The 25,140-nt window shown below is 43.7% G+C and overlaps 1 protein-coding gene and 1 long non-coding RNA gene across 3 annotated transcripts; one reads left to right on the forward strand and one right to left on the reverse strand.

Annotated features, from left to right (window-relative positions):
• Window positions 1-2,503: 2,503 nt before the first annotated feature.
• LOC118666806 lies at window positions 2,504-19,723 on the forward strand. 2 transcript variants are annotated; one of them, XR_004971087.1, is made up of 3 exons: window positions 2,504-2,552; window positions 3,412-3,539; window positions 17,815-19,723. It is a non-coding gene; the product is annotated as an uncharacterized LOC118666806 (long non-coding RNA). The 2 variants fall into 2 exon arrangements; XR_004971088.1 differs by lacking the exon at window positions 17,815-19,723 and adding an exon at window positions 9,315-9,407.
• On the reverse strand, window positions 9,435-10,125 carry IFNB1 (interferon beta 1). The gene has a single exon (XM_036329120.1). The coding sequence runs from the start codon at window positions 9,993-9,995 to the stop codon at window positions 9,435-9,437; it is 561 nt and encodes a 186-aa protein (XP_036185013.1). The 5' UTR covers window positions 9,996-10,125.
• Window positions 19,724-25,140: the final 5,417 nt, after the last annotated feature.

Genomic DNA, 25,140 nt, shown 5'->3' on the forward strand with positions numbered 1-25,140 from the left:
CATTTTGCTTTTCCGGTTGGGTGTTTTTTGTTTCTTCGTATTTCAAATCTTTGACTTGATTCTTGCAATCCTCTAGTCTGCTGTTGGAACTTTGAATAATATTCTTTATTTCAGTCAGTGTATGCTTAATTTCTAGTTGGTCCTTTTTCATAACCTCGAGGGTCTCACTAGATTTCTTGAGGGTCTCACTACATTTATCGGCAGTCTCACCAGTCTTTTTGAGGGTCTTACTAAATTTATCGGTGGTTTCTAGAAAGTTCTTGAAAAACCTTAAAAGTGTGGTTTTGAACTCTATATCCAGTCATTTGCGTTCCTCCATTTCTGTCATTTGTGACCTGTTTCTTTGTCTCCGCTTTTTTTATGCTTCCCTGTGTTGGTAGAGTGGCTTTGTGTGCTAGGTGTCCTATAGGGCCCAGTGGCTCAGCCTCCCCAATTACCTGAGGTGGACACTCTTGGTGCATCCCTTTGTGGGCTTTGTGCACAGTCTTGTTGTAGTTAAGCCTTGATTGTTGTAGGTATCACTGGGAGGAATTGACCTCCAGGTCAATTGGCTGTGAGAATCAGCAGTGTCTATGGTGGGAGAACTTCTGTGCTGAAGACACCCTTATGAGACAAGACTTGCTTCAGTGGGGCTTTGGTGCTCACTGAGTCTGACCCCTGAGTGTGTCCCTTATGGATCTGAGGAGTTGTAATTGGATGGTCCCACTCTGACCACTGGGTACAATGGCTCTTGGATCTAAGGAGGTGCTAATTTAGCCTCTGCCTGAGGCTACCCAGCAGGAGCTACGAGGAGATCTGAAGATTCCCCTTCCTTGTTTGGGGTTTTGAGGTGCCCAAATGAGGCCCAGCTGTGAAGCAATGCAAGCTGCTGTGGAGCCTTGGGCCTTCTCTTGGAAGTTCTGGGTCTGTCTGGCCCAGCTGCAGTTTGTTAGGTAATTTTCAGATTGCAAAGGGCCAGGGCATTCATATGCAAAAGCCTCTGCCACAGCTTGGGTGGGGTGGGGTCTCAGAGAATCAACAGGGCGGAGCAAGCAGCTATGGCTGATCCTCAGCCCTGCCCTAAGGGGCCCCGCATCTCAGTGTCCCGGTAATCGCTGCAAGCACCTTTGAGAGAAAGCGGCCCTTGAGTTCCAAGTTCTGCCTGCTGCCAGACAGTCCAGTTTCTCCCCATATGAGTCTAGGTCCCCAGAGACTTACCCGGAACTGGAATTCAGAGCAGTCGGGGGCTTGTGACTCTCTCCTGATTCAAAAAGACAGCCTCGTCCTCAGTTGCCAGCCCTTGCCACTTGCGCCTCCGTAGCTCTGCACTTCCACACTTCCTCTGAGTCTCAGTGTGCTTTTCTCTTTCCTTCTAGTTGTAGAGTTTCCATGCAGCCAGCCTTCCTGTAGTTCTGGATGATGTCCGTTTTGTCTTTTAGTTGTATTTTTTAATTTGTTGGTGGAGACAGCAATTTCCGGTATTTACCTATGCCGCCATCTTGGTTTTCCTCTGCTTATTGATTTTAGAAAAAGAGAAAGGGTGCCCTAACCAGTTTGGCTCAGTGGATAGAGCGTTGGCCTGCTGACTGAAGGGTCGCAGGTTCAATTCCGGTCAAGGGCATGTACGTTGGTTTCAGGCACATCCCCAGTAGGGGGTGTGCAGGAAGCAGCTGATAGATGTTTCTCTCTCATCGATGTTTCTGACTCTCTATTGCTCTCCCTTCCTCTCTGTAAAAAATCAATAAAATATATTTACAAAATAAAAAGAAAGAAAGAAAAAGAGAAAGGGAGAGAGAGAAAGGGAGAGAGAGAGAGAGACAACCATTGATTCGTTGCCTCTGGCACATGCCCCAGGGATCAAATCTACAACATAAGTACGTGCCCTGACCTTAAACCTGCAACCTTTCGGTTTATGGAACAGCGCTCCTACCAAATAAGCCACATTGGCCAGGGCAAGAATGTGTGTTTGTCTATCTTTCCTTTCTGCTGTCCTTTGAGTTGGCTTTATTTTGAAACATTTCTTCCAATGTGGAGCCTGTCAGGCTCAGCTTACCAGGTTCAGAACATAAGCTGTGCAGCCGGCTGTGGCTGCCCTGGCTCCAGTCTCACCCTGGACCAAGACACCTGCACCACAGACAGAACCCCTCCCTCTCCCCCCAGCATTCCAGCCAAGTTCTGCTTGTTATGCTCATGGCCTCTGCGTGAGTCACTTATCTCCTCTGAGCAGTCACTGTGGCCCTGAGATGCCAGCGCTCTCAGCAGCCCAGCCTGGGTCAGGCATCCACTCCCACAGCAGCAGCAGAGGCCCAGTGTAATATGGAAACAGCAGAGCACAGTTCAGATGCATAACAGGAGAACAACAGACTACCCTATATAATAAAAGGCTAATATGAAAATTTTCCCCCATGGGCAGGAGTTCAACCGACCAGGAGTTAGACGTGTGCTGACCACGAGGGGCAGCATGGAACATGGCGGGTGTTGGTGACGCAGCGCTGGCAGCGGGCAGCAGTGGAGGCGCTGCCAGCCCTGATGGGCCCTGACGAGAGTGAAACCACAGCGGGATGGTGGAGCAGGTGAGCAGGCGGCGCCAGGCCAAGGCAGGTGCGGGGGGGTGGGGGGGTCCTGATCGCCCTACCAGTCACCCCACAGATCGGCCCTGGTCACCTGCCAGGCCAAGGGACCCTACCTGTGCACAAATTTTATGTACCAGGCCTCTAGTTGTAAATAGTTCTGCAGTGAATAGATGGGTGCGCATGTCTTTTCAAATTAGCATTTTGTATTTCTTCAGAATTGCCAGGTCCTTCTTTGTAACATTTGCTTTTTGTATGAGATTTTGGAAAGGGTGCCCTAGAAGCACACCTAACTTTACTGAGCCTCATTTTTATTATGTGTAGAAAGGAGATAGTAATACTTTAATCCTAGCGTTCTCAGGAAGATTAAATAATGTGATATCTATAATAATAAAAGCGTAAAGTGTTTATTCACTTTAAACTAAATTAAGTATTGGGTATCACCATAGGCAAGGTCCTGTCCTGGACCACAGCATACAGTCCATTCATTCTTCAAGAATTTGAGGTATGATTATCTTCAATTTATATAACTTGCCTAAGATCAGACACTTAAAAAATGGCAGAACCCACATTAGCTCTCAGGTTTGTATAACTCCATGTCCTTTATTTTTTTAAGAAAAATAGTAAACTTTATTTTTTTAATATTTGAACCTTTAAGTTCACAGATTTCTAACTCGTGCATTTGGGATTAGTAAGTCACTTTTGGTTCTGAAAGCTATTTGTTTTACCTCTGGGTTTTTACAAAAAAAAAAAAAAAGAAAGAAAGAAAAAAGAAATGAAGCCAAGAAATTTAAAAGCGATTGGGAAAGATAAAACACTGTTTGTGTTAATTATTTAAAAATGCAGGCCATTTGGTTCCTAGGAGAGAACATTCCTAGGAGAGAACAAAAGCAGCTGGGGCCAACTTGAAAAGGAAACTGCACGCAGACCTCCTTGGGGATAAGAGCACAGTGGTCGGGAGGAGGAAGTGCAGCCTGGCCAGGGAGAACGGTGAGTCATGGTCCGGGCAGTTGCCTCTAAAACCCTCGAGAGAAAATATTCTCTGTGGAGTCTGGCAAGAGAGCAGATGGGAATTTCCTAATCTCGGTGGAGAAACGGGGGGGGGGGGGGGGGGGCGGGGGGGGCAGTCCTGTTCCGAATGGGGGTGGAAGGGAAACGAAGTGCTCGGGTGAGGAGAGTCCCTCCTGCCGAAGGAGCTCAGGAAGAGCCTCTCGCTCCCTCTCTCAGTCACTGTATTCGTGCCGGCAGGTGGATGAAAGGAACACTTGGGAGCTGGCCGATGCCTACAGGTAGCTGAGAGTGTGCTCTCTGTTCTTTACCAACTGTAGGCTTGGCAATGGAAATATACTTGACTTTACTGAGGCTCATTTTTACTATGTGTAGAAAGGAGATAGTAATACTTTAATCCCAGGGTTCTCAGGAAGATTAAATAATACGGTATCTATAATAATAAAAGCATAATATGCTAATTAGACCATATGGCTGAACAGCAGAACAACCGTCCAGATGACCTTCCAGATGAAGCCGGGCGCCGCAGGTGCGGAATTTCGTGCATTGGGCCTCTAGTATAATTATAACACACTTAGCAGAGTCCCTTGCAGAACGTATGTCCTTAAGAAATGTAGCTGTGGGGTTTGCATTATGCTACGATCGCAAATATTTGTACTATGAAGATATGGCTTAAAATAGTTGCTTTGATGATTCCTCGAAATTTTAATGTAGAATTATCATAGGATCCTGACATTTCACTTCTGGATGTAGACCTAAAAAAAGTGAGATCTGGAACTCAAACAGGGATTCTTACACCTATAGCCATAGCAGCATTATTTACAATAGCCAAAATATGGAAGCAACTCAAATGTCCATCAATGGATAAAATGTAATATACATGTACAATGGAATATTATGCAGCCTAAGAAAAAAGGAGGACATTTTTACACATGCTACAACATGGATGACACTTGATGAAATTATGGTAAGTGAAATAAGCCAGTCACAAAGGGACAAATGCTACATGATTTCACTTATGTGAGGTACATAGAATGGTTAAATACATAGAGACAGAAAGTAGAGTGGTGGTTTCCAGGGGTTGGAGGGAGGGGGAAATGTGTGCAAAACCTCAGTTGGGGAAGATAAAGATATTCTGGAGATGGATGGTGGTGATGGTTGTACAAATGTGCAATGTACTTAATTCCACACAACTGTACACTTAAAAATGGTTAAAATGTTGAATTTGCTGTTACATATATTTTACTACAATATAAAAAATAGTTTCCTTGTGCACTGGGCTTTGTATTCTACCATTTGAAATGCAGCTGGTGCCGGTGTGCAATGTATAAAGTGCTCTGGGCTTTTTTCATAGTTTTAGCACATGACAATGTTGATCAATTTCTTGGGCAACTTCTTACAATATGAAAAACTATTGTAAATGTGACCATAACCTCTAACAATCCAACTGCTGACAATGATTAACTTCAACCATAAGATAATATTTTTCTTCCTAAGGGTCTATCGATTTAATTTTATCTTGGAATTTTATAAAGAAACTAGAGGCCTGGTGCACAAAATTCGTGCAAGGGGCTCATCCCTCTCAGCCCCGGCTTGGTCCGGAAGGTCATTCGGAAGGACATCCGGAAGATTATTTCGCTGTCTGGCCTAATTAGCATATTATGCTTTTATTATTATAGATCTTAGGACATCAAAAAATATGTTGATTCTGAACATAAGATACTTTGATTTCATTTTATGTATAGGTAGATAGAGAGATAGATAGAGAGAAAGAGATAGATAGCTGGATATAGAGTTTTAATGAAGTATAATGGGCATATAGTAAACTGCACATACTTAAAGTTAACACTTTGATAAGTTTTGACGTATGTGTACACATCTGAAACCATCAGCACAATCAAGATAGTGAACATATTCATATTCTGTCAAAAGTGGCCTTGCGTCCCTTTATAATTTCTCTCTCCAACTCATTCCTCACTACCACTGTCCCTAACCCCAGGTAACCACTGATCTGCTTTCTGTCATTATAGTCTAGTTTTTCTTTCTAGAATTTTATATAAATGGGACAATACAGAATGTACACTTTTTTTTATCTGTTTGCTTATATTCAGCATAATTATTTCAAGACTCATCCACGTCATTGTGTGTATCGGGGATTCATTTCTTTTTATTACTGAATAATATTTCATTACATAAATGTATGACAATTGCTTTAATTATTCTGTGATGGACATTTGAGTTGTTTCCAACTTGGGGATATAACAAATAAAGTTCCTACAAAGATTCATATACAAGTCTGTGCATGAGAATCTGCTTTACTTTTTCTCTCTCTTTTGGGTAAATAACCAAGTGGCCAGGTCACATAGAAGGCGTAGTTTACCTTTTTAAGAAATTGCAAGAGTTTTCCAAAGTGGTTGTAATATGTTTTATTTCCAACTGTATCAAAGTTTCAGTTGCTTCACATCCTTGCCAATGCCTGATATGATCAGTCTTTTTAACTTTAGCCATCCTAATATGCCTGTAGTGATATCTCACTGTGGTTTTAACTTGAATTTCCTTAATGACTAATAATGGTGATCATATTCTCCTGTCCTATTAGCCATCTGTGTATCTTCATTGGTGAGGTGTGTGTTCAGATCTTTTGTCCACCTTTCATTGGGTTGTTTTGTCATTATTGAGTTTTGAGAGTTCTTTATGTATTGACATAAGTCCTTTGTGAGATATGTGCCTTCCAAATATATTCTCCCAGTCTATGACATGTCTTTTCATTTTCTAAAGAGGGTCTTCTGAAGTGAGCTCCATTTTTTCTTGTTCCTAAGTTAATTGTTGGGGATATAGTTCAAATAATGCATTTTGGGTTTCCTACACCTACCCTACTCAGGGAATTATAAAGCAAAGCAGGGTCCTAACCGGTTTGGCTCAGTGGATAGAGCGTCGGCCTGCGGACTAAAGGGTCCTGGGTTCGATTCCGGTCAAGGGCATGTACCTGGGTTGCGGGCTCATCCCTGGTAGGGGGTGTGCAGGAGGCAGCTGATCGATGTTTCTCTCTCATCGATGTTTCTAACTCTCTATCCCTCTCCCTTCCTCTCTGTAAAAAATCAATAAAATATTTTTTTAAAAAAAATAATAAAGCAAAGCAGGAATTTTGAAACAGAATGCCAACTGAAGCAGAATTTGTTGATTTGGTGGTACGTATTTGATATGAACAAGTCTCTGGGGTGCTCCCCATCAAGTCAATTAACCAATTAAGTGATTAACTTGGTCCCACTAAAGTAGGAGAGAGTATGCTTCTGTGTTGGCAATTCTAGTCCAATCACAGAGTTTGATATTTTTAAACTAACTGTTCTAGGAGACTTTAGACAATTAAACTGATGCTTGAAAGTAACAGTTTACATTGAAAACAAAAGAATACATTTATAAAATAGTTAGATTTTTAGGCCCAATAAGCATTGGTACAACAGATTTAGAGACAATGCCTGCAATTGCCAAGGTCTGACTCTGGGTGCCATCCACCTTCCAATTCCACTGCCTACTGCTGGCTCTCTCTGTCTGTCTGCCTCCCAGCGAGGGGCCCTGCCTTCTCTGCTGGGTAGATCGCAGGTGTATCACATAGAAAACTCCACCAGGATGGCTGCTGTCCGTTCCCACGGAGCATTCCACTCCAGACCACCTGCTGAGTTACTTGCTCTCTTTTTCCTCCTCAGAAACACACACACACAAAAACAAGCCATTGGTGTTGTACTGTCTTTTGTGTGGCTACGCTACACCTACAACATTCGATATTTTTCTAAGCAATGAGTGCCCTCCTTGCAAGACATGCTGGTTCCAGAATAATTTAATCAATTACACCTTCATAAGCAGCTCTCCGTTTAGCATGTGCAAATACACATACACATACACTTATCCCCTACGGGTGAAGAACATACTCCTGGTATTCCGGATGGGTCGACATGCTCAGCTGTGGCACAATTACCTAGAGTCTCTCCTGTGTCCATCTGGGCCCCGCACACATGCAGAGCAGGCCTTTCCAGGGCTGCCCCAGCCTCTCGGTTTCTGGGCCAGTTCAGCTGCTTGGCCCAGAGGAGGCGGTGGGCAGTAGAAGCCCATTGCACAGACACTTCCTTAGCACTTCTTGTTCTAGCCTCCGCCTGTTCCCTTGCATTTCCATGTGCTAGTCCTGGCTTTGACTCCCAAGCAAAAGGGAGCACAGTGGGAGGTCATAAAGTATGAGGGGTTGGAGGGGAAGGGAAGGTTTAAGGGACCTTGGCTGGCTGGGGATTATGGCAGCAGGCCCACCAGGATGGCGCTTTGGGGTTCCACAGCCAGTGTGTTACCACCTGAAGTCAGAAGGGGGAGCCCCGAGTTCACTGTCTGCACAATACTTAGCGTCTCCGAAACTGCGACTGACAGTCTCACAGACTCTCGTAAAGGGAACTCGGACTTCGGTCTGCTCTAGGAGAACGTGCCTCGATACAAACACAGTCCCATGTGATTCTTCCCTTTGAACGTTTTTAGACCTGCACTCACTAGCTATGCGACCTTGGGCAGTCACTAAACCTCTCTGAGACTCAGTTTCCCGAGCTGTAAGTAGCCATAATGTAATTGTGCTGCCTGAGGGGTGCCTGTGAAGAGGACTCAACCCAATGGTATGCAGAGAGCTCAGCACACCACCTGGATGGCAACTGCTCGTACCAGGAACAAACAGTGCAAGGACCCAACGGGTTCAGCACAAACCAGAAACCCAGCCACGCTGGCCCTGTGCCAAAGAGCTCCCAGGACAACTTGGTGTTCCCACTGTGCGCCCTGGGAAAAGTCTGAGCCCTCTCCACCCCAGCTGAGTTCCCTTTCCCCCAGGCACCCTGTTGTTTCACTTGGCCTGAAACACGGGGCCGGGGGTGTGGCAGGGGGTGGGGGGGGCCTTCCTGGGACTGGCTCCAGGGAGTATGTGCATCCAGAGATGCAGAGCAGCAGGAAAATCAGGTAGAATTTTCCTGAAATTCTGTATAAACAAGGCAGGGGAGACCAGGAACAGACTTGCTTCTCTTTTATAAAAAGGGGCCAGGGGACCTAGCCAGATGGCCGGAATATAAAGCAGAGTTTTTCCTCTCTGTGGTTCTGTGCCCTGGGAACAGACAGAGACCACAACTCCCTTAAGAAACCCACAGACCGTCCGTGAAGAGTAAGGAACTTCTCCTTAATAGTGTGACAGAAGTGCCTGGGACTACTCGCCTGTGGGCTTGGTGGGAGGCACATAGATATGTTTAAACCCTACAGGGCTGGGGTGGTGAGCAGGGCATCCCCGGATAACAGGGATGAGTCTGGGGTGAACACTGACTGAGATATTCCTATGGTGAACCCGAGAGCCAGTCAAATTCTAACACTAGAGGGCCAGGGCCGGGTTGCAGAGCAGCAGTAGGGACCCCGGTTTGGTTCCACCTGCCTGCCTCTCCCGTTTACGTTCTACAGAGGCTCAAGCCACGTTTGTTCCCAACTAAGATACAGTCCCCCTTATTGTCTCTTACCTGTGGCTTCCTTGAGTTTTAAATTCCTTGAAGATGGGGGCCAGCACTATCTGCAGGCAGATTTCAGAAAGAACAGCTAATAGGTGCCCTGTCGTTTTTAACGTGGGTGGTTCTAGAAATCAAGTTGGAATACAAACTGCCATGTTGACTTTGTTTCAAAAAAAAATTTATTTTCCAAGGTAAAAGAATAAATAAATTAAAACAATAACTTAATATATAATTTAACATTTACAAGTCTTCAGCTGTCCCTTCAAAGGCAGTGCATTAGCTGTGAAGAGTTCCAGAGTCACTGGTTGAAGATGCCTGCAGTCACGGTCAGTGTAGTTCCTTCCCAGAGGTGCAGGCAGGGAGACCGTCAGTCCTGGAGCTCACCTATAAGTCCATTAAGGAAGAAAAAGTTCCTGAGGATTTCCACTTGGACTGCTGTCCAGGCACATCTGCTGTAGAACTTGGCCTTCAGGTACTGGAAGATGCCTAAGTAATAGGTCTTCAGGCGCAGCACCGTCCTGCTTTCCCAGGGGAACTTTCCCTCCTGCTTGATTTCTTCCAGGGCTGTCTCCAGGCGGTCCATCTGCTCATCGAGCTCCTCCAGAAGGTTCTCAACAATGGTCTCATTCCAGCCAGCGTTGGAGACATTTCTTCTGAAAATGCCGTGGATCTGCTGGAGCATCTCGTAGATGACCACCATGGCTTCCTCCTTCTGGAACTGCTGTGGTTGTTCAACCTGTTTGGGGATCTGGAAGTCCATCCTGTCGTCCAGGCAATGCTGAGGGCTTGTAATCAACTGCCACAGGAGATCCTGACAGGCTGAATTGCTGCTTCTCTGCTGGAAGCGGAGCTTGCCGTAGTTCACGGAGAGCGCGGCCCCGGTGAGACACAGCAGGACGGTGAGCTGGAGGGTGCACCTGTTGGTCATGATGGCGAGAGGAGCAGTGATGTCCGAGGCAGAGGCTGCGGGGCTTGCAGTGCCAATGCCTTCTCTCCAGGAGTTGGGCCTATTTATAAGGCCATCTTTCTAGTTCACAGGAAATTCCCAATTTCAGTTCTCCTTTCTGTTTTCTTTTGTCATTTACATTTTTCCTTGAGATTGTTTCAATTACAGTTGACATACAATATTATGGTAGTTTCAGGTGTATAATATAGTGATTAGACATTTGTTTATTGATTTTGTTTTTTAGATTCTACATATAAGTGAAATTATATGGTGTTTGTCTTTCTCTGTCTGACTTACTTCACTTAATATAACGCCTTCTATCTGAATCCACCCATGTTGTCACAAATGGCTAGATTTCATTTGTTTTCCTGGCTGAGTAATACTCCCTATTCACTCATATATGTATGGTCACTTGGATTATTTCCAAGTTTGGGCTCTTGTAAATGCTGCAGCAATAAAATACGGGAGTGATCTTTTTGAATTGGTGTTTTAGATTTTTTTAAATTAATACCCAGAAGTGGAATTGCTGGGTCATATGGTAGTTCTATTTTTTAAATTTTCAAGGAGCCTCCATACTGTTTTCCATAGTGGCTGTACCACTGTGGATTTATCCATAGTGGATTTATAAACCTGGAGCAACCCTGAGCTCCAGGCTTCCCATCGTCAATAGATGTCCTATCTTCTCATCTTTACAATCTTACCAACAGTATACAAGGAAGGGTTCCCCTTCTCCAAAACCTCACCAACTCTTATAGTTTGTTCATTTATTTATTTTTTATTTTTTTTTATTGCTTAAAGTATTACAAAGGGTATTACATATATGTCCTTTTTTTTTCCCCCACCCTTGACAATCCCCTGGCCTCCCTTACCCCCCAGTGTCTTATGTCCATTGGTTATGCTTATATGCATGCATACAAGTCCTTCGGTTGATCTCTTACCCCCCTCCCTCCTGCCCCCCAACCCTCCCCGGCCTTCCCGCTGCAGTTTGACAATCTGTTTGAGGCAGCTCTGCCTCTGTATCTATTATTGTTCAAAAGTTTATAATGGTCTTTATTATCCATGAATGAGTGAGATCATGTGGTATTTTTCCTTCATTGACTGGCTTATTTCACTTAGCATAATGCTTTCCAGTTCCATCCATGCCGTTGCAAATGGTGTTCATTTATTGTTCATAGTGATTCTGACAGGTGTGAGGTGATATCTCATTGCCCTTTTGATTTGCATTTCTCTGATGGTTAGTAATGTTGAGCATTATTTCATATGCTTGTTGGCCATCTGTAAATGGTCCTATCTCAATATTCCTGAGACCATTTTTTTTGTTAGACTGTAGTAACTAATTTTCATAAGAGGTATAATTTTTAAATCTAATTACAATTTTATATCATGCTTATATAATCAGGGAGACATGATATATTTTTAAATATTTTAATACAAACATAAAATTATAATAATAATTACGATATAAGGTACTAATTTTCAGTTTTCAGAAAAGCTTGCATTATTTTTCAACATGAATTCAAACCCCACTGCGTGCAAGAAACTATAGCATGAGCTGCTGCAGACTGTAATCCTTGCTCTCACAGATCATGCAATTAATGAGAGAAAAGAGTATTAAAGAAATGCACAAATGTAATACGCAACGGTGACAAGTGTTGTAGAGAAGAGGTCTGTGGTTGTGTAGGTTTCTATAATATGGGAACATGATGTAGTAGGAGAGGTCAGAGAAGAGTGACCTGAGGTAGTGACACTGGAGCTAAAATTAGAAGGAAGGTAGATGGACTGCCTGTGCAAAGGCCCTGTGGTCAGAGAATGCATGATAAGGGCAAAGGACAGGACTGAAGGCCACTGTGATTAACCTTCAAGTCAGAGACTGGTAAGATGAGTCCAGAGGGCAGGTGGGAGCCAGTTAGCAAAGGGATTGTGAGGCCATGTTAAGTTTTTCTGTATCCTAAGACCAGTGGAAGCCATAGAAGGGCTTTAGGTGAGTGGATTTGATTTGGTTTGGGAGATGGGGAAATATTCTCTCTACAGGAACCAATAAGTAATAGAGAGAAAAGAGAATAAGTACTAACAGAACAGTTTAGGGGATTTATCAGTATTTTAGACCAGGGAGCTCATGGTAGAGAAAGATGAATTCATTTATGTGAATTCTCTCATTTCCTGACCACCCAGATTCAAATGCTTGAAGAAATTCGCCATCATATTACAGATAGCTGCATCGGTTTTATTGGTTGTGATAATTTCAATATGGTTAAATATAGAGGGTCATTACTTCTATTTGTACCAAAGTGCAGTGGAGGCTGGAGTATGTGGGTCAGTGTGGATTTATAAACCTGGAGCAACCCTGAGCTCCAGGCTTCCCATCATCAATAGATGCCCTCTCTTCTCATCTTCACAATATGCTCAACATTATCTCCTGAATAGCCCTCCATTCCTATTCCTTCCTCTTCATTGGTTGTATGGGATCAGCTCTCCCCAGAAATAACCATCCATTGGTGATGTATGAGGTATTTCTTAAAACCTACCTGTGCTTGAATAGTGCTGATACAATGTCTCCTGATTGGGATACAAAAGAAGAAATTTATCTTCCTTCTAAACTGGGGGAGTGGGAAAGATACCAGTGTCATTCATTCAAATGGGCGACGAGTATTAAGAGTTGAAAGTGTACCTTTGAACAGCAGTTTGGATTTCTCCTTTCGTGAGAAAAACAAACCCCTCTTTGTTTAGGTCACACACAGAAAAGAGGTGAAAAATGTAGCGCACAATCCTAATATATCGGGACGAGATTCTAAGAAGATGGCCATGGTGGCAGTTTTTAATTTCCCTCAGTCCCCACAGAAAACCAGGCACTGCAAACAGATAGAAACCAAAGCCCCCTTTAACATACAACGGGGTGGCATAAGCCACAAAGGCAAGCAGGTAAAGACAAACCACCAACTGCCATAAGACGTACCTGGTAGCACCGTCCATGTGGGAGAAAGCAGAGGAAAGCAATGGACCTGAGAACCCCAAAATAGCCAAGAACGTTTACTGGAAAGCCATCCAGGCCAATCAGAATATAGCAGCTGAAACTGGAAGGGGGTTGGCCCAGTACAATAGCAGGTGAATGTGAGGATCTCAGAAGTTCCGAAAAGCACTGAAACAGTCTAGGACTTGAGTAATTTTCAAGCAAAGAAGGTACAGAGGAAAGAACCTTTCGCTGAGGAGAAACTGCCAGAAGTGAAATCCAACTTGAGCAGGACAGAAGCAATAGGGACGAGGAAAGAGAAGATCAGACTAGTGTAGGGGTGGGCCACTCAGAAAGCAAGTGTCCCCGTGTTTGAACACTTCGCAAAAGCAACAGAAGAGGGAGCTCTGGGGTGTTAGAAAAGTCCCGGGACCACTGTGAGCTCATCAGGAAAAAGAAGCTCCTATTCAGTCAAAACAAAATGGTATTAAGATTGAGTCTCAGCCAAGACTGGCTTGGCTCAGTGGATAGAGCGTCGGCCTGGGGACTGAAAGGTTCCAGGTTCGATTCTGGTCAAGGGCATGTACCTTGGTTGCGGGCACATCCCCAGTGGGAAGTGTGCAGGAGGCAGCTGGTTGATGTTTCTCTCTCATTGATGTTTCTGACTCTCTGTCTCTCTCCCTTCCTCTCTGTAAAAAATCAATAAAAATATATTTAAAAAAAAAAAAAGATTGAGTCTCATGTAAAGTTATTTTTAGAAAAAGAAGAATACGGAGCAAAACAATACCTCTACAGATAATGAAAATATACCAGGAATACAGTGACACACAAAATAGATCAAAATGTTAACATAGCATTTAACAAAGGGGTCTACAAATACTAGGATTTAAGTTATATAAAACAGCATAAATCAGAATTATACAAACTTGGAAATGAAGTAATATATGTAGGAAATAATTAGAAATAAAAGAAAAACTCTAAGTTTTGTTGAATAAGATATAGTCACAAGAAATGAGAAGTTTGGGAGAATTCTGGCACTGGAGAAATACTAGTATCCTATCCGTGGAAAAATATTAGCAACTGGAATCCAATAGTACATTAAAAATCGTATAGCCATGCCTGGTTTGCTCAGTGGTTAGAGTGTTGGCCTGTGGACCAAAGGGTCCTGGGTTTGATTCCTGGTCAAGGGCATATACCTCAGTTGCAAGTTCCTCACCCCCGGTAGGGTGCATGCAGGAGGCAACCAATCAATGTTTCTCTCTCTCTCTCTCTCTCTCTCTCTCTCTCTCTCTCTCTCTCTCTCTCTCTCTCTCTCCCCCTTCCTCCCTCCCTCCCTTTCTTTCTCTCTCTCCCCCTCCCCTCTTCCCTGCCTCCCACTCTTCCTAGAAATCAGTGGAAAAATATGCTCAGGTGAGAATTTTTTTTAAAAAAAGTATATATTGACCAAGGGAGTTATTGTCAGGAAAATAGGATGTTTTCAATAGTGTATGGCCCATATAACATTATATAGAGTAGATTATAAGGTAAGATGAACAAAATCAGAAAAAAAAAACACCTTGGAAATTAAAAAAATAATAATAATATTGGAGTAAGGAAGATAGAAAACCCAGGAGGTATAATAGAAAATATTTATTAATATGACTATAAACAAGCTATAAATTTCACCATGGCAAGAACACAAAGTCAAAGAGAAAAAGCAATATAAAAAATTATAGTTATAACACACAATGGGGAAAGGATACTTTTCTTCACTTACAAAGAGCTCCTAAAATTAATAGAACACTATCCAATAGAAAAGTGTATAAATAGCCAGATACCAGGAAAAGAAATATAAGGGGCCAATAAAGATATAAAAATCTGTTCAATGTTACTAAAAATGTAAATCAAACCAGTAACGAGGTAGCCACCTTTCACCTATACCATTTGCAAAGGGCGTGGGGAAATGGTGTTCTAATCACGCTCAATAAAGTAGACATTTATGCAAACTTTTTGGAGCATGGGAAATACTGTTTTTTCAATTGTAGCCAGAACACTGTCTCCCATCCCCTGTGATAATTTCAGCATAGCTTTGACTCTGCCCATCAAAAGGTGGGGTCTGTGTGCCTCCCCTGAAATCCAGGCAAAATTCTGCGTGAGAGTGACGGTGCATAACTTTGAGGCTGTCTCAGGAAAGATGATGCTGTGTCTGCCGTGGCAGTTGGAGTTCTTGCTCTTGAAGCCATCAGCCACCATGTGAATGCTCTGGCTGCCCTGAACCTGTGAGAACGCCCCAAACAGCTCACAGGGAGAGACCTCACAGAAACTGGCAATGTATTTCAAAATTGTAAATTTTAAGCAATGGAATTGTCCCTTTTACTTACAAAATTTACCATAGGTATTCCTACAGAAGTATGTTTATATGTCTGTATGTATGTATGAATATTACACATTGTTACACAATATTACATGTTACACAAACATATATGAATGTTCATGGCAGTACTGTCATGGCAAAAATACAAATTAAATATCCATCAGTAGGGAATTGGTTAAGTAACATTATAATACAGACCAAAATAGAATACTATATAGATGTTAAATAGGAAGTCAGCTGAAATGGACCTATACCTGAGATATCTTTAGTTTAACGAACAATGCATATAATAATAGGCATGGTATTATCATTTGTTTTGTAACTTAACTAGAGGCCTGAGGCATGAAATTCATGCAAGGGGCTCAGCCCTCGCTGCCCCGGCTTCATCCAGAAGGTCGTCCGGAAGGACGTCCAGAAGGTCGTTCATCTGTCCATTCTAATTAGCATATTATGCTTTTATTATTATAGAAAGATATACATATGTATGCTGATACACACCAATAAGCAGTACTTCTACTCCTCTATTAATAGCAGTTACCCTAGGGGAGAATGCTGACAGGTGAGGATGCATCAAAGAGGAAACATCTTTCCCTTTTCACTGTGTACCTTTAGAACTGTTTGTACATGGGTCTTCCCCCATGATAAGACAATATCTGGGAGATAGGATTATTAGGCCCTTATAATTTAGTGCACTTCTTTGTTTGAAAGAGTTTAATAAATGTTACTAAATTTTTAAAAATATATTTTTACTGATTTCTGAGAGTGGGTCAGGGACAGGGAGAGAGAGATAGAAACATCGATGAGAGAGAAACATCAGTCGGCTGCCTCCTACACCCCTGCCCCCTTACTGGGGATTGAGCCCGAAACCCTGGCATATGCGCTGACCAGGAATCAAACCATGACCTCCTGGTTCATGGGCCAATGCTCAAGCACTGAGCAACACTAGCCTGGCAAATATTACATTTTTAAACTTTTTGTTTTCTTCACATTTAAATTTTTTTTATAACATGTTACTTGTGTCATTAGAAAATAAAAAGCACCCAAGTCATACAGGCAATTTAAAATTTCCTAGTAGCCACATTACAAGTTAATCTACATTACAAACTAATCGACACTAAAAAAGAACCAATAAGCCCCGAGCTTCCTGGTTACTCTGCCTCTTATGTGGGTTTCCGTCTCTCTGCCTTTTGGCCTTTGCCTGCCAGCTCTGAGCAGAACCTCAGCCATCTCATGGCTTCCATGCAGTGGGTTTTGGAAAAAGCAAAAGCATCCCTCAGCTGTTTCACTACCCAGTTATGTCAGTCATTTGAAAAGAATCCTTGGATTCGTCTGGAATCAGCCACAGCTCACAGCACAATAGGCCAATGCAAGGAGTCACAGAGGCCAGCAGACCTGGAGATGGTCCATTGCACTCGGTAGGGTGTGGTCCAAGGAATCTGGTCCCTGGGGCCTGCCCCTCCAGTGTGACTTGCAAACTCATGTAGAGCTGACCTCTCCAGGTGTGACAAAGAGCCTGCTCATCCTGCCCACGCCTAGAGGCCTTTCATCCTCCATGCTGAGCTAGTTCATAATCTAATGAAATAAAAATAATAGTGGTAATATTAGTAGTATTAGTATTAGTAGTCGTATAGTATCAGTTACCATATACAATCTATGAGCACTTACTATGTGCCATTCTTTGGATAATTCTCATAGTAAACATTTGAGGTGGGTTATTACCTTCTCATTTCACAGAAGAGACTGAGGCTCAGAAAGGCTTAGTAATGTGCTCAAGACACACAAAGCTAATAAGATGAGTGGATCGCATCCAAACTGGGCTCTTTTCTGTCTACCACAGTAAGCGTACAAAGTAGACCCTGGCCAATGCCTTCAAATAGGGAGATGGTGCCAAGGTGGCGATGGTGACTCTCAAAGGAAGAAGGAATTACAGCTTCTGGGGAGGATAAGGAGACACTCAGTGCAGGCAGTGTGCCTAAGGCAGTGGGTGATCACCCGGAGAGGTGGCTCTGGGGAAGGGGCCATGGTAGAGGGCATTCTAGACCAGTGCCACCCAATAGCAATATAATGTGAGTCACACAGGCAATTTAAAATTTCCTAGTAGCCACATTAAAGAAGTAAACAGAAACAAGTGAAGTTATTTTAATAGTATATTTTATTTTATTTTAATATTTTTATTGATTTCAGAGAGGAAGAGAAAGGGAGAGATAGAAACATCAAGGATGAGAATGAATCATTGATCAGCTGCTTCCTGCACGCCTCACACTGGAGATTGAGCCCACAACCCAGTCAAGTGCCCTGACCAGGGATCGAACCATGACCTCCTAGTTCATAGGTCGACGCTCAACCACTGAGCCACGCGGGCTGGGCTTACCAGTATATTTTAACATAATATATCCAAATATTGTCATCTCAACATGTAATCAATATAAAATTATTAAGAGAGTTATGTTTCTCTTTTTCATACTAAGCCTTCCAACTATGATCTATATTTTTACATTCAGAGTACAGCTCAATGTGGACCGGTCAAGTGTAACTCAGCAGGCTACATGTGGGTTCACGGCACCAGAATGGCCAGCAGAGCTCTCCATGGAGGGACCAGCGAGAACCGAGCCAGGGGAATGAACAAGTTTGCAAGAGCAAATAGAAGGAGCTTCAAATTGAGGACAGACTGTTAGGAGTCAAGGGGACTGGGGGTGAAAACAATCAGCTGGAGATGTATTGTGCGGGCTCTTGAATGCCAGAGTGCAGTGTTTATAATTACTGAGGGGTTTTCTAATATTCTCTTCCAGGCCTGCATGAGGTCTCCCCTTGAGCCCTTTTCCCGGGGATCTGGTGATAGTCACATCAGAAGTCCACCTATGAATGGGTTAAAATCGCTTCCTTTGCAACACACCATCTTTTACTTCGTTTCATTTCCCCTAATTTATTAGCTTTTTGTCACAATGACCAGGGAAATCCATGTAACCTTGTGTCTCGCAGAGAAATCTGCCTGTAGGCCAGCCTAATGCACACCTGCCTGGCAAGGACTGTGCCCAGCCCTTTCCTCTCATCTTTTCCATTGGCCGAAGCCATTTTTTCACTTCGTCGTCTGTGGAGATTGTTTCTGCACGCATTCTCCCCTGCGGGCTTTCTGTGGTATGGAGAAGTACTTCCAGTCTCTAAGGCAGTTTCTGCTGGGTAATGAGGTTTCTCGGAGAGGCAGAATGACATGTAGAAAGTAAAACCTGAACGACGTTTCCAGCCACTTGAAATCATCAGTTGAATTTGGAGCCGCTTTGCTATACAGCTCACAGACAGTTTCCTTCTACTCTTTTTTAAATATGATTATCTATGCAAGACAATTGTGCATCCGGGAATCAAGATTACAGCTTTCTTCTCATTTCAACGATTTTTTTTTTTTTACAAGGAAAGGAGCCCTATAAAAATGATAAATTAGACAAGATGAAGAGTTACTGAGAAATTCTATGAACATTGGCAAAACTACCTATAAAATTAAGCCAAAAGAAGTCTGTCAAAGATATCTTGGAAGGGGCAACAAATTCTACGTTAAGAAAGTATTTTGATGCTTAAAAGGAAGAATTCCTCATTTGTCCTTTTTAAAACAAATTTTATATAGCATGTATTGAAAATCATGCACAAATCTAAAGAATACAGTTCAACAAATTATTATAAAATAAAAACTTATGAAACCACAAAGGAAGTGAAGACACAAACATTACCGATAGAACAAAAACCTCCCTCTTGTCCTCCCCCAAACATTATCCCTCTCTCTTTCCCCATCATTATTCTCCGCTCCCACATCACTACTGCCTCTTAACACCCAATATTCTGCCTGTATTTGAACTTTGTATAAACAGCTTCTTACGTTCAATAGTATCTGTGAGATCCATCTATGTTGCTGAGGGCCATTATAGTTCATTAAATTGCATCAATTTTTCATATTCATTTAGATATTCCACAATGTTTCATCCTTTCCACTACCGATGAACAGGTGGGGTTTTTTCCTCCTGGTTTTTTGTCATTATAATTAATTCTGCTACAAAAAAAGCCTTATATGTATCTTGGTGCACATTTGTACATACATCTTTTGGGTGTGTGCCCAGGATGAAGGAACTGGGTCATATTTAGTAAATCATATCAAACGTATTTCTCAAATGTTTGTATCAATTTACATTCTTATTATTAGTGTTTAGGAGTTACAGTTGTGTCATACCTTTGTCAGCACTTGGTATTGACCGTTTCTTAATTTTAGCCATTTTAGTAGTGTATAGAGATACCTCATTATAGTTTTAATTTGTATTCCCTGATTATTAATAATTCATCACATTTTCATATACTTATTAGCCCTTTGGATATTTTATTTGTAAGACACATGTTCAAATTTCTTGCTGACTGAGTCAGATATTTTTATTATTATCTACAAATGATATAATTATGTACATACAAAATACAAAAGAATCTATAGCTATACTAATTAGAATTTTAAAATAAACTTATCAAGGTCACTGAACCAATATTAAAAATTAACCACCTCTTTTTATATTAGTAACAAAAAATTGGAAAATGACATTTTAAAAATGATACCATTGACAATAACATTAAAAGTCTACTACCAAGAAACTGTCACAGCCAAGAGAAGTCTAAGAAGATATTACAAATCATTGCATTCTGAATGAGATTCCCGAACAAAAAACAAAAACAAAAAAAAAAAAACATTGGGTGAAAACTACTAAAATATGAAAAAAAAGTATTGACTTTAATTTTTTTTAAGTAGGGTATACAGGCAACTTATTTTCATCTTTTTCTTGGCCTCTAAATACTAGTCTATAATTAAATTTTTTATTCAAAGAAGATGGCCAGAAACCAATGAAAATAGAACAACTTTTTTCCTTAAATTGAGACTGCTCCTTTTTTAATCCTTCCCCGAGGGCATGCTTAGAGAGAGGAAAGCGGGAAGAGGGAGAGAGAGAAACATCGATTGGTTGCCTTCCATAAATGCCCTGACCAGAAAGCGAACCTGCAATCCAGGCATGTACCCTGACTAGGAAGCGAACCCTCAACCTTTCAGGGCCCAGGATGATGCTCAACCAGCTGAGCCATCCAGCCGCGAGAGGCTGATTATTTTCACCTTGATCACCAATGGGGTTTTGTAAGTGAGCAGGGAACACTGAAGCCATGGGAAGTCAGACTCTGCAGCAGGAGGCTGCCAAGGCCAGCCTTCTCCTGAGAAACACACATTCATGTACTGAATAAATATTTGCTTAGCAAATTATTTGTTAATCATGTCATAAAGGAAAACAGTGAATCTGAAACAGGCCAAGCCTCTCTCAGATGGATGGGAATGTCCTTCAGTTACTTCTTGAGCCTCTGCTAGCTAACATTAGGTTCCCCTCAGGCACCCCCACACCAACGCTCCAGCCCCTGCACCTGCCCGTCAATGGCAGCCCATCATGGGAACCTGGAGAACAAAAGACCCACTGCACCTGTGCAAAGACACCCAGCGCCCTGTCAGCCAGCCCCCAGGAGCGTTTCAGGGAGCCATACTCTGCCAGGGTGTGCCCCTGCTGCATCCCACTCCTTCCCCTTCCCTCTTCCTCCCACCCTGTTTTTAGTAAACTGCTTCTCTTCTGAATCTGCTTTGCCTCCTCTCTTGATTTCAATCCTGAGGAGGGGAGCAAAAACGCCTCTGTCGGTGACAAATCTTGCCATCTTATAGGGCTATTATAAAACTGTTTTTTTCAATAATAAAGTTTTACTGTTAGCTTGATTTTATGTCTTACACATTCTTCCTGAGGTTTATTCCAATGTATTTTATGGCTTATTACTTGAGGCCCGGTGCACGAAATTCGTGTACAGGTAGGGTCCCTAGGCCTGACCAGCGATCAGGGCCAATCGGGGCCTTCTGGCTGCTGACCAGGGCCTTCCTTCATTCCGCACCGCCCCCTGGTGGTCAGTGCACATCATAGCAAGCAATCAAACTCCCAGTCTCCTAGTCAAACTCCCAAGGGGAAACTTTGCATGTTAGCCTTTTATATATATATACTAGAGGCCCGGTGCACAAAAATTTGTGCACTCGGGGGGAAGGGAGGTCCCTCAGCCCGGCCTGTGCCCTCTCGCAGTCTGGGACCCCTCGGGAGATAACGACCTGCTGGCTTAGGCCTGCTCCCAGGTGGCAGAGGGCAGGCCCAATCCCTAGGTACAGCCCCTGGTTGGGCTCAGAGCAGGGCCGATTGGGGAGTTGGGGCGCCGCCCCCTGTCATGCACAGAGCAGGGCAGATTGAGAGGTTGTGATGCCACTCTCAGTCACGCTCAGGGTAGGGCCGATTGGGGGGTTGGGGCACCGTCCCCTGTCACACTCAAGGCAGGGTCGATGGGGAGGTTGCGCGCGCCACTCTCACACTCAGGGCAGGGCCGATGGGGAGGTTATGGCTCTACCCCATCACACACAGAGCAGGGCCCGTGGGGGTTGGGGGGTTGGGGAGCTCCCCCCTATCAGGCACAGAGCAGGGCTGCTCAGGGGGTTGTGGCCCCGCCCCCTGTCACACACAGAGCCGCAGGGCAATCAGGGGGTTTGGGCGCTGCCCCCTGTCACGCTGATCCCGGTGCTGGGAGGCATATTACCCTTTTACTATATAGGGTAGAGGCCTGGTGCATGGGTGGGGTCGGCTGGTTTGCCCTGAAGGGTGTCCTGGATCAGGGTGGGGGTCCCCACTGGGGTGCCTGGCCAGTCTGGGTGAGGGGCTGAGGGCTGTTTTCAGGCTGGGAGTGACTGAAGTTCCCAACCGCTCCTTTTTTTCTTTTTTCTTTTTTTATTCTGGGCCAGCTTTACCTTGAGGCTTGGCTCCAGCTCTTAGGCCTCCGCGGCTAAAAGTAGGTTTCTGGCCTTTGCTTACAATGTTGCGAATCTGCTGGCTGAAGCCCGGAGGTATTTGTTACAATGTTTCTTAAACTGTCCGCTCAGAGGCCTGCAGCCGCAGGCGGGGAACGTTGGTTTCCTCCAACGATCCTCCGTCACTGAGGCAAGCAAGCCTCATGTTAGTTTCAAGCTGCCTGGCTGCCGGCCGCCATCTTGGCTGACAGTTAATTTGCATATCTCGTTGATTAGCCAATGAAAAGGGTAGCGGTCATACACCAATTACCATGTTTCTCTTTTATTAGTGTAGATTATTGCTGCAATTATGGATGAAATTATATTTTTCATTACATTTTCTAATTTTGAATAGGATTAACTTTTATTACATTTTTATATTTATATGTACACAGTTTATATGTATAAAAGTTACTAATTTTGATTTTGTATCTGGCCAAATTTGTAAATGTTATGTCTAAAAGTTCTTTGTTAATTTGTCAGATCTTTAAATAAATAAACAAATACATCATATACAAGTAAAAAAATTTAAAGGACTAAAACTATTAAATGGAATGATAATATGGAGCAACAAGGACTCTCAGTCACTGCTGTTGGGCATGTAAATCTATACAACTGCTTTGAAAACATTATGGTATCGTTTAGTGAAACTGAAAATATGCATAGTCTATGGTGCACTAAGTCCACTCTTAGCAATTACTCTGGAGAAAAATCATGTAGATACACATCAAGATGTATGTACAAGAATAGTCATAGCAGCACTATTCATAATAGTCCCAAACTAGGAACAGCCCAAATATCCCTGAAAAGTTTTATGGAAAAATATATTGTAGTCTATGTATGTAAGTAATAAGATCATCTGTAATAAAAATGAAGAACCACACTACATACACAAATGGGGAAAAGTCTCACAAACATATTGGTGAGTGAAAGAATGCATATTCCATTTATATAAAGTTGAAAGCAAGCAAAACTAGACTGTATGTTTTGGTATAAAATTATAAAGTGAGGAAGTGATCACCATAAAATTCAGGATAGTGGTTACCTTTAGTGAGAAGGGATGGAGTTATGTCCAATCAAGATGAACCCCAAAAGACCCACATAAAGGCACATCATAATAAAAATGGCAAACATTGAAGACAAAGAAAGAATCCTAAAGGCTGCAAGAGAGAGACAGTTACCTACAAGGGAGCTCACATTAGAACAGTGGTTCTCAACCTTGGCTGCACATTAGAATCACCTGGGAATCTTGTTAAAATCCTGATTTCTGGGAGGATGAGACCCAGAAATCAGGATTTTAATAAGATTCCCAGGTGATTCTAATGTGCAGCCCAAGTTGAGAACCACTGCATTAGAACGTCATCAGAGTTCTCAATAGAAACACTTCAGGCCAGAGGGAGTGGCATGAAGTATACAAAGTAATAAAAAGCAAGGGACCGAATCCAAGACTACTCTGTCCAGCAAGGCTACCATTCAGAATTAAAGGTGAAATAAAGAGCTTCACAGACAAAAAAAAAAAAAAAAAAAAAAACTAAAGGAATTTATTACCACTGTAAGAAATGCTAAAGGGACTTCTTACTGTAAAGAAGAAGGAGGAGGAGGAGGAGGAGGAGGAGGAGGAGGAGGAGGAGGAGGAGGAGGAGGAGGAGGAGGAGGAGGAGGAGGAGGAAGAGAGAAAGGGAGAGAGAGAATGGAGGCATAGGCATAAAGAATAAAAATGGTGTCCTAGCTGGTTTGGCTCAATGGATAGAGCATCGGCCTGTGGACTGAAGGGTCCCAGGTTTGATTCTGGCCAAGGGCACATGCCTGGGTTGCGGGCTCAATCCCCATTAGGGGGCGTGCAGGAGGCAGCCAATCAATGGTTCTCTCTCACTGATGTTTCTATCTCTCTCTCCCTCTCCCTTCCTCTCTAAAATCAATTAAAAAAAACAAAAATAAATTTAAAAAAGAATAAAAATGGCAACAAATAAGTACCTATCAATAATAACTTTAAGGTCGGGACGGCCCCGGTGAGGTTGAAACAGCCCCGGTGATGCCAAGAGGGCCTCGGTGAGGTCGGGACGGCCCCAGTGAGGTTGAAACGGCCCCGGTGATGCCGAGAGGGCCTCGGTGAGGTCGGGATGCCCATGATGCCCCAGTGAGTGTTGAATGATGAAACGGCCCCGGTGAGCCCGAGAGGGCCTCGGTGAGGTCAGGAAGGCCCCAGTGAGGTTGAATGACAACGGCCCCGGTGAGGCGAGGACGCCCCCGTGAGTTGGGACGGCCCCAGTGAGGTTGGACAGCCCCGGTGAGGTTGAGACGGCCCCGGTGAGGTAAGGACGGCCCCATTGAGTTGAACAGCCCCAGTGCTTGCCGAGAGGGCCCGGTGAGGTGGGACGGCCCCCCCAGTGAGATTGAAACAGCCCCAGTGAGGCCGAGATGGCCCCGGTGAGGTCGGGACGGCCCCGGTGAGGTTGAAACAGCCCCGGTGAGGCTGAGACGGCCCCAGTGAGGTTGGGATGGCCCCAGTGAGGCTGAAACGACCCTGGCGGTGTATGGCACCGGCAAGGTCAAGACGGCCCCGGTGAAGTTGAAACGGCCCTGGTGAGGTAGGGATAGCCCCAGTGAGGTCAGGATGGCCCCGGTGAGGTTGGGATGGCCCCGGTGAGGTTGGGATAGCCCCGGTGAGGTAGGGATAGCCCCAGTGAGGTCGGGACGGCCCTGGTGAGGATGAAAAGGCCCCGGTGAGGTTGGGACGGCTCCAGTGAGGTTGGGACAGATAATGGGGACCAGTATGGACTGATGAACAGGGGTAGATGCAGAGGCAGAGCAGCATTGAACAGACTGTCAAACTACAGTGGGAAGCCTGGGGAGGGATTGGTTGGGGGAGGGGGAGGTTAAGAGATCAACCAAAGGACTTATATGCATGCATATAAGAATAACCAATGGACACAAGACACTAGGGGCTAGGGGCCGGGGG

The sequence above is a fragment of the Myotis myotis genome, unplaced genomic scaffold, assembly GCF_014108235.1.
Source record: "Myotis myotis isolate mMyoMyo1 unplaced genomic scaffold, mMyoMyo1.p scaffold_m19_p_12, whole genome shotgun sequence".
Classification (NCBI taxonomy): Eukaryota; Metazoa; Chordata; class Mammalia; order Chiroptera; family Vespertilionidae; genus Myotis; species Myotis myotis.